At 36.8% G+C, this 16,386-nt stretch overlaps 1 protein-coding gene across 1 annotated transcript in view; it reads right to left on the bottom strand.

Moving 5' to 3' along the window:
• The window catches only part of TENT2 (terminal nucleotidyltransferase 2), a 42,992-nt gene extending 27,012 nt beyond the window's left edge, over positions 1 to 15,980 (bottom strand). The window contains exons 1-9 of the mRNA XM_005492132.3: positions 15,809 to 15,980; positions 14,059 to 14,250; positions 13,268 to 13,393; positions 11,742 to 11,997; positions 10,660 to 10,774; positions 10,447 to 10,538; positions 9,609 to 9,675; positions 4,524 to 4,593; positions 1,931 to 2,007 (exon numbers count right to left, since the gene is read on the bottom strand). Of these exons, the coding sequence (XP_005492189.2) occupies positions 1,931 to 2,007; positions 4,524 to 4,593; positions 9,609 to 9,675; positions 10,447 to 10,538; positions 10,660 to 10,774; positions 11,742 to 11,997; positions 13,268 to 13,393; positions 14,059 to 14,213 (958 nt within the window). The 5' untranslated portion in view covers positions 14,214 to 14,250; positions 15,809 to 15,980. The remainder of the gene's footprint in view (positions 1 to 1,930; positions 2,008 to 4,523; positions 4,594 to 9,608; positions 9,676 to 10,446; positions 10,539 to 10,659; positions 10,775 to 11,741; positions 11,998 to 13,267; positions 13,394 to 14,058; positions 14,251 to 15,808) is intronic.
• Positions 15,981 to 16,386: the final 406 nt, after the last annotated feature.

Raw genomic sequence — 16,386 nt, forward strand, 5'->3', positions numbered from 1 at the left:
GTCTGCTGGTGCATGTAACTAGTATATGACAAAGTAAGTGTACAATATGGCAGTAAACTTTGTCTGATAGTTCAGTACAAGCCACCTCTCAAGAAAATGCTCAGTAATATTATTTGCACAAAGCTAAAAAGTCCAGCCTCCACTAACTGAAAAATATCTAGCAAAAACTGCTGATTAATCACAGACACGCCCCCTTCAACAAACTCCTGGTAACACAACAGCATAGACTTTGCCTTCTAGCTCTGCCTAATCTACCCACATTTTCTGTGGATGTTTTGTGTCAGCTTGCCTTATCATCCTCGATTTTTCTAGAGCACTCATGCACCCACACTGAAGAGTTAACTTCAAAACAGACAGAAGAGCATCCACAGAAATCTTTTGAGTTTTAGCTTTTTTATCCTGTTCACTAAGATAGTCCCTTGTTTGCCTGAGCATCTAATTCGTTCTCCAATGGAAAACAGACAAATACATCTTCCACATTAAAGGTAATTTGATAATTTTTTCCCCTGTTCAGGTTGAAGACCTTAAACTACACATGGACCTTCAACTACACATTTAAGTGAGCAGGATAATATATATAAGGCTATCTATCCCTGCTCATATGACTTATAAAAAGTATGGAGACAGTCTGATAAAAGCTTCCATTAAGTTTTGTGTGCCCTATGTCACGTGAGTTTTCTGGCCTAAGGAAGACAAGACAGACAAGGTATATGCGGTATGATATTTAGGAAGGTCCAGAACGTTGAGAAGACAGTGTTTTCAATCACAGGTCTCCCTTTGCTATTAACTCACTCTTTGACCTCAAGAAATATTATTTGCCTTCACCAGGAAACACGAAGTTAACTTTGCTGGCCTTATAAAAGTGAGCAGCAGAACAGAAGAGAAGGTGCAATACTAGGACTGCTTCCACCGCTCTTTTCCCATCTGGACTTGTCTGCCCTGCAGTGATTTTCTGACAAAAACAATCTGTGACAGAAGTTACAAACAAGTATATCAACATTAGACTTCGTGAAGTGACTGCTCAATGATTACTTCCTAATATTATTAGTACTTGGAAGCAAATCCCTTCCCAGCTCTAGACTTTCTTGAACGTATGAAGGAATTACAGTTAACCAACTGATCCAGGACAAGTTGTAGACTCTCCTAGTAACATGAATGTGGAACACAAACTAGTTTGACTGAAATATTAGTAAAAACTAGTGAAGGCAGCTTCTATTGGTAACTGCCTACCCTAAATAGAAAGAAATTCCTTTATGCAAGAACTGAAGAAGAGGGTAAAGGAATAAATGCAAATGGCCTAGAAGAAAAAGGCTGAGGCACACTTCTTTATGTACTTATCTGACAAATGACATTGCAATGCTGAGAAAGAAACTCTTAGTTTACCACTAAGAGTGCTGTTGTTATTACCTTCCTTTCACAAGGCTCTTTCACAATCTCTCCCTAAAATGCAAACTCCTGAGCAGACACAAACCAATTTTGATTCGGGATTAGTATAAATACTGAAGCAGTATTTTGGATTTTCCAAGCAAAGACTCTGCAACAGCAAATAGACATAGCTGCTATCAGCCATCCATACTGCCTTTGGCTGTAAGGAAATAAAAGAAGCTGGAGATTATACCACTAGATAACCATTATTATAATGATCTTATTATCTGCAGGATACCTAAAGTAGGCCTTGTAGTAGATATATGGACCTGAATATGAAAAATCTTTTTTATCTTCTGAATATTATAATATTTAGTTAAAAACATACAGCTGTTTTCTCCAGGTATTTACAATGAGCAAGAAGGACTTATATTAAAGCCACTTAATGTAGCTAAATAGGTAATTATATATATAGTACTTATTAAATTTTCATAAAATATCAATACCAAAATACAAACTCTAAAAGCAAAGTTTAAAGAAATAAGAAAATACAATAAAAACTTACTGAATGCATAGGTTCTCAGAAGGAATGTATTTCTTATACCTATCACATTGTTTACATTCAAGTCGAAATCCACATTGCTATTAGGGAGAAAAAAAAATGAAGCATCATGGTATTTGATTTCTGATTGTTTACTACCTACTTTATGACAGATATAGAGAAAAGTAATTTTAATATAAAGCCATAGAAACTTTCTTCAGACTTTTAAATGCCGTGATTTAGTTTTGTTTATAGCACCTAAGCCACTTGAAGACTTGAACTCCTTTGTTATAAAGATGTTATTGTTGTTTTAAATGAAGAATACATGTAGATATAAATTTAGACTTTAGGACTACTTAGGATATCTTTTTTAATTTTTTACCAAATCTTTCTCCACCTACACTTGCAATACATTATTTATTACAGAAAACTTTTGATACCAGGAAGGATTCTCTGGGGTATTAGTTTAGGATGAACTGAGAAAGAGAACTGGAAGAGGTCAGAAGGTAAGATCAAAGGTTTGTCGGGAAGCAGAACCAGCATTAGAATAATTTCCTGGGAAAGAATAACAAAAAAAATATGGCAGGTCTTTAAGTGCAGTTGATCTTCTCTTATTTTTACAACACTATAAACCTTCAAGTTTAAAGGTTATAAAAGAGAACAAATACAAACTGAATGCTTCCTCATTCACTGAATCAAAGTAAGGGGAAACAGCCATTTTCAGTTATATACGAAATACATACATATTTCAGTTACTGGTAACAAATTAGAATGTTCATCTCTAGATACAGAGATAACACCCATCAAATTCAACCACCTTCCCCCAGCATCTAAAAAAAAACTCCTAACAAAAAATCAGCTCTCACAGGAAGCTTGTAACGTTTAGTTTCAATTTTGGCAAAGACAGGCCTAGTGCCCTATGTACAGGATATCCAATCAATTTTTCAAGACCTCTGTGAAAAAATGCATGCATATGCATTTTTTGTACATCTTAGTCTACAAAAGACAAGAGACTGCTAAAAGACTAGAAAGAGACAAATGCTTAAATGAAAAGACAAAACATGGTGGTGACAGGTTATGTAAGAGTAAGATAACTGTAAAGACAGACAACAAAACAAAAATGAACTACAACAAAAAAAAATCCCAACGCAAAATGATGACATTCACTGTCACTCCTCTTCCACAAAAGCAATGTGGAAGATGGAAAATCAGATGGCGAACTATATTGCTGTTTACTCTGCAAAAATATAATGTGCTGCTTCTTGTCTGAGAAGATCACACTTTGATTTAGTGGAAAATAAAGAGTTCCATAAATCCTATCTGTAAGGTATACAATTATCATGACTTATTTTTTGAAAAAGACTTCAGTCTCCTCACACAATCACTTCTATCTGTTCCATACTAAAGGTCTCTTTTTAAAAAACTTTCTTTTCTCAATTTAAATTGGGAAAAAAAATACTCTTGCTATAATCCCATAACTCATTCAATATTTGGACCAGGAATATATAATTTCATTTATGTATGAAAACTACCATTGCTATATGTACCTAATCGAAATAACCCAAATTTTAGCTTGACAAGTACCATACTTCCAGGAAGCATGAAAGAAACAACCTTCTGTACTGTTAGAAGAGAAAGTAAAAAACATTCCAATTTTTAAAAGAAGGTAGGCAATTACACTCAAGTAAATATGGGACTGGGTGTAAATGAAGAAAAAAGTGTAAAGTGAAAACTCCAACAAGTGTGTATAATCTCAGAAGAAACAAAAACTTAAACTGGTGATATAGTTTAGTTCAAACTGTAAACATGAAAGATTTAGTTTTATCAGGGCAGGATCCTAGCCATGATAAAGTTACACCGTGATAAAAACATGTTGTGATATGCTTTCATAGGGAGAGGCCAGAGAAGCACGCTTATTTGTTCTTACAAGACAGAGACAGGGTTACAAAATTTTAAAACTGTATAGACAGGTTAAGAGAGCTACATTGTTCAAAGCCCAATATACAAAGAAGGATGAAATTATGTCACTATAGGAAACTGATAAATATCAGTGTTACAAAACTAAGCCAATTAACATTTCTCAGATTGTCAACATATTTCAGCATTTGCATGACTTTCTCCTGTCACTTTAATCACACACAATAAGAAAGACATCATTATCTGTCCTAGTGCAATGCACTAAATTATTCTCATGCTTTCATAATGAATATACAATGAATACAAGAAAATATCACCACAAACTAGTTTGTTTCAGAGTTCTTTGTATAGCTCAAGAGTTATGTCTGCACAGCAAGCAAAATTATATTTCACAACAGTTTTCTTCCTACCACTGTTTTTCTGTCAAACTATTTGTTAACCTGGAGTCCAATATATGTGATACACTGCTTCTAATTCACATCACAGGAACTAAACAGTATCTCAACCACAGGAGGTGATTCAGACCATCAAGGCAATAAGCCGACTGCCACTGCATGCTAGCTCCACAAACCTGTCATAACAACTTACAGCACCACACAAATAAACACATAAAATGGTGGGACTCCTTGTAAGGGCAGTGCACACATAGAATGCTTTCCCATGTCAAAGTCTAAAAGATTAGGCTGAACAGAATACTTGCCTGACTTTATCCCTGAATTTTACTATTGGCACTTTTGCTCTGATCAGCTGAGGTCGCTCAATGTAGCTTGCTGAAAGGGAGAAAAATATGCAATTAAGTTTCATGCAAGATGCAGATCTTAACAGAAGATCCTGTAATAGAATGTAATCGACTGATCTATAGCAAATAGCAGCTTATTAAAGTCAGGAGGATTGTACAAAACTAAGTAACCTTTAGCAACTGTAGCAAAAAAACAACCTATGAAAGCAGGTGGAACACCCCCCACACTAAACATTAGAGAAGAAGTAAACAGAACATAAAGACTGAGGGAAATATATTCCAGAAATTTTAACATAAGGAATGCAGTACTACAATGCTTGCATGGAATAGTACTTGTAATACAAATCCTGAATTGTTATAATTAAGATACAAAAATAAATGAGAAGGAACATATCCAACCAGGATGGGCTAATGATAGGCTCAAAACTTGTTCTGAAAACTGTTCATTTGAATTATAAACAGCATACCAAGAAATGCTACTGAAAACATGATAACGCTTTCTATCAAAGATGGGGTAAGCTTTATCTGCATTATGTTTTAATAGTGATAGGACATGCAATAAATCCACATTGATGATGATTATCAGATGATTATCTACACAGTATGCTACCAAATGCACCCTCCACATGCAGCTCCCCAAAGCTATTGCATCAGCCATACTGTCATGAATTCCCTAGATTTCGTGGTACCTCAGCCTATATTCAGTAGCTTCCTATAATCCTGAACGAATATTGTGACCAAGAAAGCAGCAAAGAAGAAAGAAAGGTAGAGCCTGTAGGTTGTATGGTATGAATTTGGTCAAAAGCTGTGATTTTAGTAATTACTTCTGTTGCCAAATCTAGGACCAGTTGAATTTGTCCATATCCAACATCATATATCTTCCCATTGTTTTTATAAATTAACCTCAGATTAGCATAAATAAGCATGCACAGTACAAGTAATACAGGCTAAAAATAACCTTGAATAAAATGATTTTTTCTTTCCCTCCAGAAAAAACAACAAGGTACTTCTATCAGCTAAACAGCCAGCATAATCTCCGTTACTTTTGGATGATAAATTCAGATTTGGTGGAACAAAATCTGTGCAATACTCAATTAAAACAAATCTTTTTTTGAGACTTTCTGAAACTGTTTTGTGGATATGCATGTTCAGACAGATTCGACCTGAGGCAATCTTTTATCTGGATTTTAATGCATCACACAAACCTAAGCAACACACAGACTGGCACACAGAATAAAAGACAATCTTACTAATTTACTGATGTTAAAGAGAGAATCTTAAATGAACAAATTCAATTCATCCTCACTGCCTGCTAAATCAACACAAGCATCCTTTCTTTCTAGCTGCACCTTCCGACACATCCAGGCATCTGTCGTCCAGCATCGCAGAATATTTTTAAAGCAAGAGTCTAAAGCATGCAGAGCTCTCTGTCTTCTCTCTATTCACTAACAAATTTATGACAAAGATTCCCAATGCACTAACACATGGTAGGCAATGGTAGACACACCAATTCAACTTTCCTGACTTTGACACTTCCTGAAGCTCTTCAGAGGTTAACTGAACTCATTCTAGGGACAACACACTTCCAAACACATCCTTGTCTGCAAATGCCTCCCTACACCTGATGGATGCTTGTGTCAAATTAGCTGGCTAAGAAAAAAAGATACATCCCAAAACATAATCCCAATCTGTTTCACAGGGTGGTAGAAACCGAGGAAGAAGACAGAAGAGGTAAGAAGAAGCTAGAAGCAGTAACTTCCTGCCAGTATCCTCTTTCTTGGCTCAGACCAATGATGCTGTTAGCAGAATCTATATTGTACCTTACACATATATACAGGGGAAGAAACAGTCACAAATACAGGGTGTGAAATTCTTGAGGGTGGAGTAAGAACCTTAGTAAACTGACTATGTGATCACGAAAGCTATGACCAGAGATGCTACACTAAAATACATGAAAAGAAATCTGTAGAGCTGCTCCACAGTTTTAGGCATGTCTATGGAAAGGTCATGAACACCACTTCAGCTCAGCAAAAAAGAATTTAAGTGGCTTCAAAGAAGACTAAGCATTGCTTCATATATAACTTATTCATGCAGAATTTCAGACTGAAGAGCTTAATTCCCTCTCTTCTTTTACATAATGAAAGATCAAGCAACTGAACAGAATATTAATCCCAAACTTGGCATATGCCAAAAAGATCTTTGACATCCTGGGCACAAAGCCTGCTCTTATTGATTTGGTTATACCACAGAAGGAGAAACACACAAGTCTGAATCCACATTAATGAAGAATCTAGGAAGGTACAACCCACCACAGGATGAAGTAACTGCTGATTTTTTGGAATTCACTCCATGATCTGCACAGTTCTTCAAAGGCATTCAACTGAGTTCAAACTCATGTGCTTGCCCCATCTGTTACACATTCCCACTAGACCACCATTAGGCAGATTCCACTCTGATACCCTAGTCTCAATGCTACTGTACCTCTTTGTAAATCTAAGGGAAAATGAGCTCTTGGCTATTTATGCAGATAGTAAATACTTGTAAACCTAATACTATTATGGTGTTCTTCAAATGAATCCCATATGGATGAATCTGAAATGGGGAATCATTAACTCTCAGTGGTTTAGATATACACAAAAACAATGAATAAAATATCAGAAGCTTTTTCCCACTTTTCTCTGTTATTAGACTATTCAAAACCAGAAGACATTTTATTTCAGGTGGTATTCAAGATGCAGAATGACAACACAGAAAAGCCTCTGCTATAAGACTTAGAATCTGATGGACTAAAACTCCTTGCTCAGATTTGTTACCTTTTACAAACCTGAAAAAAGCTAGAGTTTATACAAATTTTGAATCCACTTCCCAAACCTCCTAATCTAATAATCACATTCAACTCCATACGAAGGATAAAAGACATGGCACTTCAAGTTCTGAAAACAAAACAAATTGTGAAAGGGACTGATATAATTTGCACTTGGAATGTTTCTTCATTTATCCATCACAGAATTAAGGTGAAATAAGCACAGAATCACACTTTTACTGTCCTTATATTGGAATGCACAGGAACACTGCAGACAGCAAGAACAAAAAAGGAGATATTGTAAGAGGCACAGATAGAAAAAACTTCTCCCAAGTTGCTGAACCAAAGTGATCTGGAAAAAGGTTAAAAAAAATCTTAAACTTTACCTATGCCAGCCTCCTTATTTATTTTTGTCCTTCAACTCTTCCAAAAAAAACCAGAGCAAGAACTTATTCTAAATAGCATTTTATATTTTCTCCCTATTGTTGTTTCTCTTACATCTTGGCATACACTTTTCTAGCTTTAATGTTTGGCCCACACTATGTTTATTTCCATTCTCTCCTGTGAAGCAACAGTAAGTTTTATGAGTGCTCACACACTTGTTTAAGAACATGCTGCAGTCTCTCTTCTACAAAAGAAAGAAAGAAATACTTAACCAATATTGCCAGAGAGGTATTAGCTTAAAATTATAGGGTAGTATCATACATGCTAACAGGGCAGCAAAAATTTGAAAATAATTACCAGAAGCAGCTTCACACATTTTAGGTAGACAGGCTCTCCTTGATTTATAGTAAGCGCTACTGAGAACAAGTAAAACTTCAGTGTGTTACCAACATTATTCTCATATTAAATCCAAACCACAGCACTGCATCAGATACTGAGAAGAAATTAACTATCTCACCTGAAACCAGGACACCTCCTGTTCCAGAACAACTTAACCTTGGCATAACTCAGCTATAGCTTCTAAATTAGCTAAATCTAGGTGTAAAGACCCATGTGCCAAAGCCTTTTGGTTTTGAACATTTTTAACCAACCTTCGTCTGTTAGTTCTATTCACATAACATCCACACACAGACACAGGACAGACTGCTACAAATAGGAATTAATGCCACAGTGATGTTAAGATTCTGAAGAGATGATGTAAGAGAACTACATACCACAACTAAGGGCGCCTGACAGGAGTGGTAATCTCAGCAGTGCTTTGTACTGTCTTACCTTCCATAGAATATTTTGATTAAATTAAGCTGACCAAATGCACTTGCAAGGTATCAGAGAATTACAAAATCAAAAATGGGCAAAGGCACAAATCACTTGAGGATCACTTGCACAGGGCTATCATACCTTCCAATACAGGTAAACAAACCTGATTTTGTCTAAGCCTTTGTCTCAGAACAAGAGCTCTTGGAAAAGACTGCTCATTTAGAAGCTTCTTGAACCCTGAAACCACACCTATGTTATCACAGTACTATCAGAAAGCACTGCACCATAGACAGAGAGAGCTGCACCACAGACAAACCCAGATTAATTTTCAGACTTACGCAAATGTCAATAATCAGTAGTAATAAGCATTTAATATCAGATATCTATTCAGTAATAGATGTATCAAGTCATTTTTCCGTGGGAGCTGTTAAAATCTGTGCATGCATGCATGCTTCCCAATGAAGAAATTTTGAAGTCTGCATTTAAACTTATGGTTTGTTCCTTTTAGCACTGCAAGACTGTTCAAAACATCACTATAGCATCAAAGAATATACCACAATTCTGGGAAGCAAGATGATAAAGTCATTGATACCAGTAAATGTTAGAGTATTTTATAATTCAAAGGAAGATAGAAAAGCCTCTTTGGAGTAAAAGGCTTTCACATTTAAGTCAAGATCTACCCATGTGAATTCTTATTCTGAAGAGAGTCTAAACAATGAGCTAAAGAAAATATGAATTGGTATGTTTTATCTGTATGTGCTGGTACTGTCAACATTTATTACTTTCTTCATTAGGCACATCTCCAAAGAAAAAATCAATTCTACACAGTCTACTGTGAGTGACATCTTATTTAACAAATTCTTAGGAGTATTTTTCCCAGGAAGACACTGCAATCTAAGATATTAGCAAGAGTTCACTAACAGAGGTTTCCCAGAAAGAACCCAGATTAGAACCTAGACAAGATACATTAGTTACAACTGAGCACCAACACTTCTTCCAGAACTGCCAATAATCTTACTACCTCACTTTAGATGATAACTTACAAAGTTTAGTACTGAAGAGTTTTTGGACTAAGCTGAGTATACGTCTTGCTTCAGTCTTCTGATTCACCTGAAATGTGGTATTAAAATTAATGAAAAATTTTGGTATCTCTTATTTAAATATTCAAAGTAAGCATGCTTTGGTTTTAAAATGAAATTTATTCTCAGAATAATACATAAACAAGTACACTAACACATTCTACAGCCTACAGACACATTTATAACAGTAAATGCCAGACAGAACAATCCATAATATGCAAAGTGATTAACAGACATTCAAAAATCATAGACCTAGATGAGAACCTAGCCCATTTGCACAAAAATACCCTCTTTTTCCCTTTAAATTATGCTTAAATTCTTTCAAGATTATGGTCTATTTAAATTTCTTTCAGATATCCTTTCCGTTTATCTAATTTCTACTCATAACATTTTTTCTCACTAAAATTGTTTAAGAAACTAAATACATTTTTATGCCTGATCACTAAAATTGGGAGCTATGAATCTAAGTAAAAAGAAACTTTACTTATTAGAAATTGTTTCTGCACCTAAAAGAGCTCTCTAAACAGTTTTCTTCACCATTCTAGGCATTCTGCTTCCCTTTTGCTGTATTTCTGCACTTATGAATTGAAGGTAAAGCTTTAAAAACAGGTTTTGTTAGGTTGATAGGGTTTAATTCTTATCTGCACATTAATGGGTTCAAAGTTTGTGGCTATTATGAGTGCAAAACTATGTTATTAAATCAAAAAGATTTTACCATTTTGTCATTTCGGGATCCAGCCTTTTAACAGCACATACATAAAACCAGACATTGTTTTAACTACATATGTTTTAAATTACTTACTGGCTCTTCTTTAATCACCAGGCACAAATCACCATCACTAGTACGAGTGCCAAATCCATTTAGTGAGGACCCAACCAAAAAAAGTCTGCTCTCTGTAATAGAAGAGTAACAAAAAATAAACATGATGTGACATATTACAGTTTGAGAGGAAGGAAGAATCACAAACTTGAAGAACATGCAAACTGATATAAAGTAATTAGATTCAAAACATACGTGGAAAAATTAGCTGAATTTCTCTCTGGAGTTCTGCTCTGCAAAGCTCTTTTCTGTCCAAATCAATGGCCTGTTGTCGACATGCTTGAAACAACTCCAAAATCTGTTTACTTAACTGAACACACACATACAAAAAGTAAAGACACAGCTAAGTGAACATTCTTTCTTGTCACAGACGCAATTACATGAAACACAGAAGGTTGGGTTTTTTTAATGCAAAACTCAGCACCATTTCACATGACCAACTCCACTGTCTAGAGTTTTACTGCATTTGAATTCACAATTAATAGTTCGTTTAAAACATTTCTGCTAATTTTTTAAATTGAAATTTGTTCCATTTGTTATAAAATAGCAAACCAGAGAAAATAATTTTTGCATCATCAGTATATGCAGTATTTCAGGGAATAAGTAATGAATGACCTAAGACATTTGCTGCTGACTTCAATGTCAACAGTTTGCTTACCAGTAATAGGGAGAAAAATATCATTAAAAAACCTGATTTAAATTAGCTTTCTTTTTTATCCCATATAAACTTATTAAGAAGTCAGATCTTTGTTGGAAGGAGGTACTGACTGTTTTCCTTTCCCACATTGTTACATTCTATAATCAACACGCATATTTAACTAAAAAACCCAAAACCCTTCTGTCATGTGTGTGCAGAACAAGAAGCAGTTCTAAACTCCATTCCATTCTCTTCTATATTCCAGAACAGCTATGACAGTAACTGTTATACTTTCTTGAAAAGAGGGAGCAAACATCTTTACGGGCCAAATACTGCATCTATTCAGAATGGGCTTCTCTCATATTACTACAGTGGGGTTTTACAAAGAAACAGTACCCTGACTTCCCCTGCCACCACATAAATGCTTCAAGCCCAAGCACAGACAAGGAGGTGATACAGAACAACAGTGGCAGCCACACTTATTGATACTCCTTCTAATGGCAGCTTACCAATAGATATCCCATGATACTGTCAAAAACACTGCTAGAAATGTTTGTGGTCTCCTACAGTACCTCTAGATTCTCAAAATCACCTCATACTCAAAAGACAGAAGAAAAGCACAAGCAGAGAAAGCCATTACCTCGTCCTTGGCAGCAGGGAGCCGGGTTTCTGTAGGATCTGGAAACAAAGTATCTTGCAAAGGAGGGACACATCCAATTAAACCTGATGAGCCACTCGCATGCACCATTGGAGACTGAACTGAAACTGATGCTGGGAAGGAGAGTCTATGTTCTTTTGGCAAAGGCACTGCTTGGTTAACTACAGCTGTATCAGAATCGTGTGAATGAATCCGCCGCCGTTTGGCATCATCTGGAACACTCTCTTGACTTCGTCTCCTAGAGAGAGACACTGCATAATTCCTCTAGTTCACAAGCTCCAACTTATGATTAAAAGACAGTTTCTACAAAGTTCAAATACTAACACTTAATGACATAACTACTTCACTAACACTTAATGACATAACTACATCACTACTTAACTATGCTACAGAGCAGGTGTGCCCATCCTAGGTACTATGTGAAACAACCCTGGAATGGGAAAAGAGAAGATAAAAAAGGAGAAATAAAGCAACCCGAGAACTGGATTGATGCAATTCTTTAAGGCAAGCTTCTGCACTGAACCAACTGAAACCCAAATGACAAGTTTGTTTAAGCTGACTACAAATCTCCCGACATAGCATAGCTTGTCATAGAACAGACTGCTCAAGAGGAAAAAATGTATGCAGCATAAAACCATGAGCTTCCTTAGTCCAGGGATAATTACATAGTCAACTATAACTTAATAGCTTATATTTTACTGTGCTTATTTTTTCATGTTAGATTTGATAGCGAAATAGCATTCAGGAGATAGTACTGAAGATACACTACAGAGAACTTCCTTCCAATCAGCTGATTCCAACAATTACTAGAAACATGTATCGACTAGTATACCTGAACTAATAAAGAGAACTGGCTTTTTCTGAAGCATTAAAAGATAATTAAACCCTTCATTTATGTAAAATCTCCCTTTCTGTGGTAACTAAAAAAAAAAAGGTAGTAATGTAAATTCAAGTTAATAAAAAAAAACAACCTACAAAAACTAGTTTTCCATAAAATCCTCTTTAAAAAAAAGAACTTATACATGCTTGAATTTAACACCTTGTGTTTGAAAAATAATATATCACATAGTTAAAAAAAATTAGGAAAAACATGTAATGTGTTATCGAGAAAACATGACAATTCCCATAAAACATTGAGGGTGCACTCTCATTTTTAACTTGACAAATTAACAATAAAAGAACATTCATAGACACAAAGCAGCTTAAAGTCAAACCCACACAGACCACAATTCACTGCAGTATTACAATAAATCACTTAAATCACTTCTGCAAGGCTACAGATGGTGGAAGAGAAAACTAGGTACAGGAAGCCACTTCTGAGTACTAAGATTCTCAAACAGGTACAATGCTTTAAAGCACCAATACATGGCCTGTTTCCATCAAAAAGAAAAAAGTATTCAGTATTGCAATTTCTAACATAACTCAAACTGCTTAAGAAATTGATACCAGACGAGCTTCACAATGGGTACATTACAACCAATATTGGTCACATACGTAAAAGAACTTACTTTCTTCCTTGAAATGACGTCAGGGCATCTGGTGTAGACACTGGACTAACACTTCCATAAGTCACTGGTTGCAGTGTAACAGCTGGAGTAGTTTCATAATTCCCACTCAAAAGAGCTCCAGAAAGACTGCAGTCCAAAACAGTCATTCATAAGATAACCAAGATACTTTTTATGGATTGGTAGTTGTTAGCTGAATACTAAATTCTACAAGTCCTGTCACTTGGGTATTTTTTAGAAGGAATACATCTTTCTTTTCTATTCAACATTAAGATATATTTGAGTTTATAATATGTACTTCATTAAAAACAGGAAAAGTTCAAGCAAATGTGTAAGAAGGGGTAAGCAAACAAATTCACATAAGGAACTTTTAAATTCAAAAGCCTAATTCAAATAAATAATAAAATAAAATAAAAATAAAATAATAAAATAAAATAAAATAAATAAATTCAAAAGTGTCTTCAAATACAAACCCAAGAATAAACATTTCCTCCTCTTCTCATCTCCTCCCTGCTCTCCTTAATAAACAAATACAATTGAAGATCTTCAAAACTGAGCTGTGGATTAACAACTCTAATCAGTACCTTTACATCTCATGCATTATGCATCGCAGGCAAGCATATAGAATTGCAGGTCCATAAGAGAAATTATACAGCTCTTTTTTATATGCATGACATCTTCACATTTTGTGAAGTTCCGGGCAGTTCAATGTTACAAACGGTGAAAACTATCCTCCACAAAGAGAAATATTTCTTTCAGACCCAACCCCTTCTACCAAACCTTACTGCACTTACACTGCACTGTGAAGATGAAACGGACGAACAACAATTTGCTGGTGAGACAGAAGAGTAGGAGGCATATTTAGAGGAAGTTCAGTGAAGAAAGTACTCTGTTGTTGATATTTTGGAGGAAAGGGTGGACGACCCAAGTTGGAAGAATTTGGGAACATGCTCCTTTCTACTTGAAGTGAACATGTATCCTTTTATCTAAAAAAAAAAAAAAAAAAAAAAAAAAGGAGAAGAAAAGAAATTGAAATTAAGCAAAAAGAAATATCAGTTACCTTTTAAGCTCTTGGTTTAAAAATTCAAGTAAGCTAGAATATACTTCCAGGAATTGCTGAAGAGAATGGTGATCACAGGATTTACTGTCATTACAAGACACTAAACAAAAATGCTGCACACTCTCAAGTTATTGCTTACTTTATTTATGTTTAAAAGTGAATTTTTATATGACCCCCTCAATTTTTAGTTTAATTTAAAAAAAAAAAATTACACGTCACAAGATGTAACAGTTTTCATCTCAGGGAAAAGTACCATGCAACTGTGGAATTTGTTTCATATTTGAAACAGGTTCACAATATATGGAAAGAAATCCTTGAGTACATCATAAGAGCATGAAGATTCAGCTAATCATGAACTACAAGTTATGTCATGAAGTTTAGTACTTTTTCACAACACAACGTAAAAAAGCAGACAAATGATAACATCAATTGCAACTAATCTAATCATGCTTTATCACACATATGTAGTACTATTTTACTGAAGAGGCTGTCATAGAAAAAGATAGGCTTACTATCTTTTCAACTCAAAACTGATTCTGGTACAACTTCCCAGATAATTCTGACTGCCACTGTGGACAGCATTAGGACAAAGCATAAGAAAATTAATAATGAGGAGTTTATATGGTTGGGTTTGGCTTCGCTCCTTATTTCCTGTGATAACAATCCACACTAGTGAATAGTAAAAACCTGCACTAGCTCTTGCTGCCACTAGCTCTAAGAGAAAGCTATTAGTGTTGTTCCTCTTTTTTTTCCCATTTGATGGGGTGGGTGAAGGGAAGCAGTATGCATTATGGAAGTTACTATTTGGATGTTCACTTTCAGTTCTGCTGAAGAAATGACATCATGTTGCATAACAAGTAAGTCACTTGACATTTAGTCTGGATGAGTATCTGCTGTCCAAACCTTTCCATTTCTAGCAGACAGAACAATTGTTAACATGCCCCATTCCCCTCTGAGCAGACCAGGCACTCTCCACAGCACACCACAGAAATAAGCAGTTTGGGGATACAATTAGCTAGTATCAGAACGATGAACGAGAATTCAAGAGTTAGGCGCAGAAGAAACACATGTTCAGTTTAGCCTTTGAAGCTGTAAACACCAAGAAGACAAGCAATAGAGGGGTTACCTTCCCCAACTCAAAACAATGCAGCAACACCGCTTTCTCACAACAGCGACACCGACCTTTACCGGGACCGCCAGCACGGGTTACCTCGCCAAGAACTGCCAGGCTCTCCTAAACAAGCTTCATAACTTGCAGTCCAGGTACCTTTGTCCCTTTGGGCAGCGTTTCCAAACAAGCAGGTATTTCCCACAGAGCCGCATGAGTGAACCGCGCAGGTAAGTCCGTGCGCACGGAAACCCGCCAGCCCCCAGCCCCATGCCGGGAGAGGTATCCGGGCCCGCCGCCACCCCTGGGGCCAGAGCCCGGCACCCCGACGCCGCTTCCCTGCCGCGTCCCCGCGGGACCCCCACAGGACACTCACGTAGGGCCTGAGCGGAGGCAGGCGGGGCGGGCCTGCGGGTATCACTGCGCGGGGCGAGCAGCGGAGAGCAGTTCTCGCAGCTGAGCACTGTCCCGTCCCTCGGATGCAGAGACGCCGCAGGAAGGGCCGGCACGCGGCAGGAAGGGCCGGGATGCGGCAGGAAGCGCTCGCTCCGTCAGTTCCTGCGCCACTTCGCGGCTCCTCCGGGCGCGCACGCCCCCTAGCGGCGCGGCGGAACGCATGCGCGGGGCGGCGCCGTGAGGGACGGGTGGGAGGCGGCGGCGAGAGTCGGAGCGCGCCGCTGGCACCGGGTCCAGCCGGGCCCCAGAGGGATACCACAGTGCAGCTGGTTTGCTTTCTACAATTATTGGCGGACTATTACTGAGCTACTGTTAAGAAGTGTGCCCAAACTATTATATTTGGCTAAATACTAGGATTTGGGCAACGTGAATTATAGGCATGCTAGGATTAATCTGGAGTCACAAACATATTGAAATGCTTGCTCCCTGAAGAATGTTAGAAGTGAAATCATAGAATCATGGAAACATCCATGTTGGAAGAGACTTTTAAGATACCTG

The sequence above is a fragment of the Zonotrichia albicollis genome, chromosome Z (genome assembly GCF_047830755.1).
Source record: "Zonotrichia albicollis isolate bZonAlb1 chromosome Z, bZonAlb1.hap1, whole genome shotgun sequence".
Taxonomy (NCBI): domain Eukaryota; kingdom Metazoa; phylum Chordata; class Aves; order Passeriformes; family Passerellidae; genus Zonotrichia; species Zonotrichia albicollis.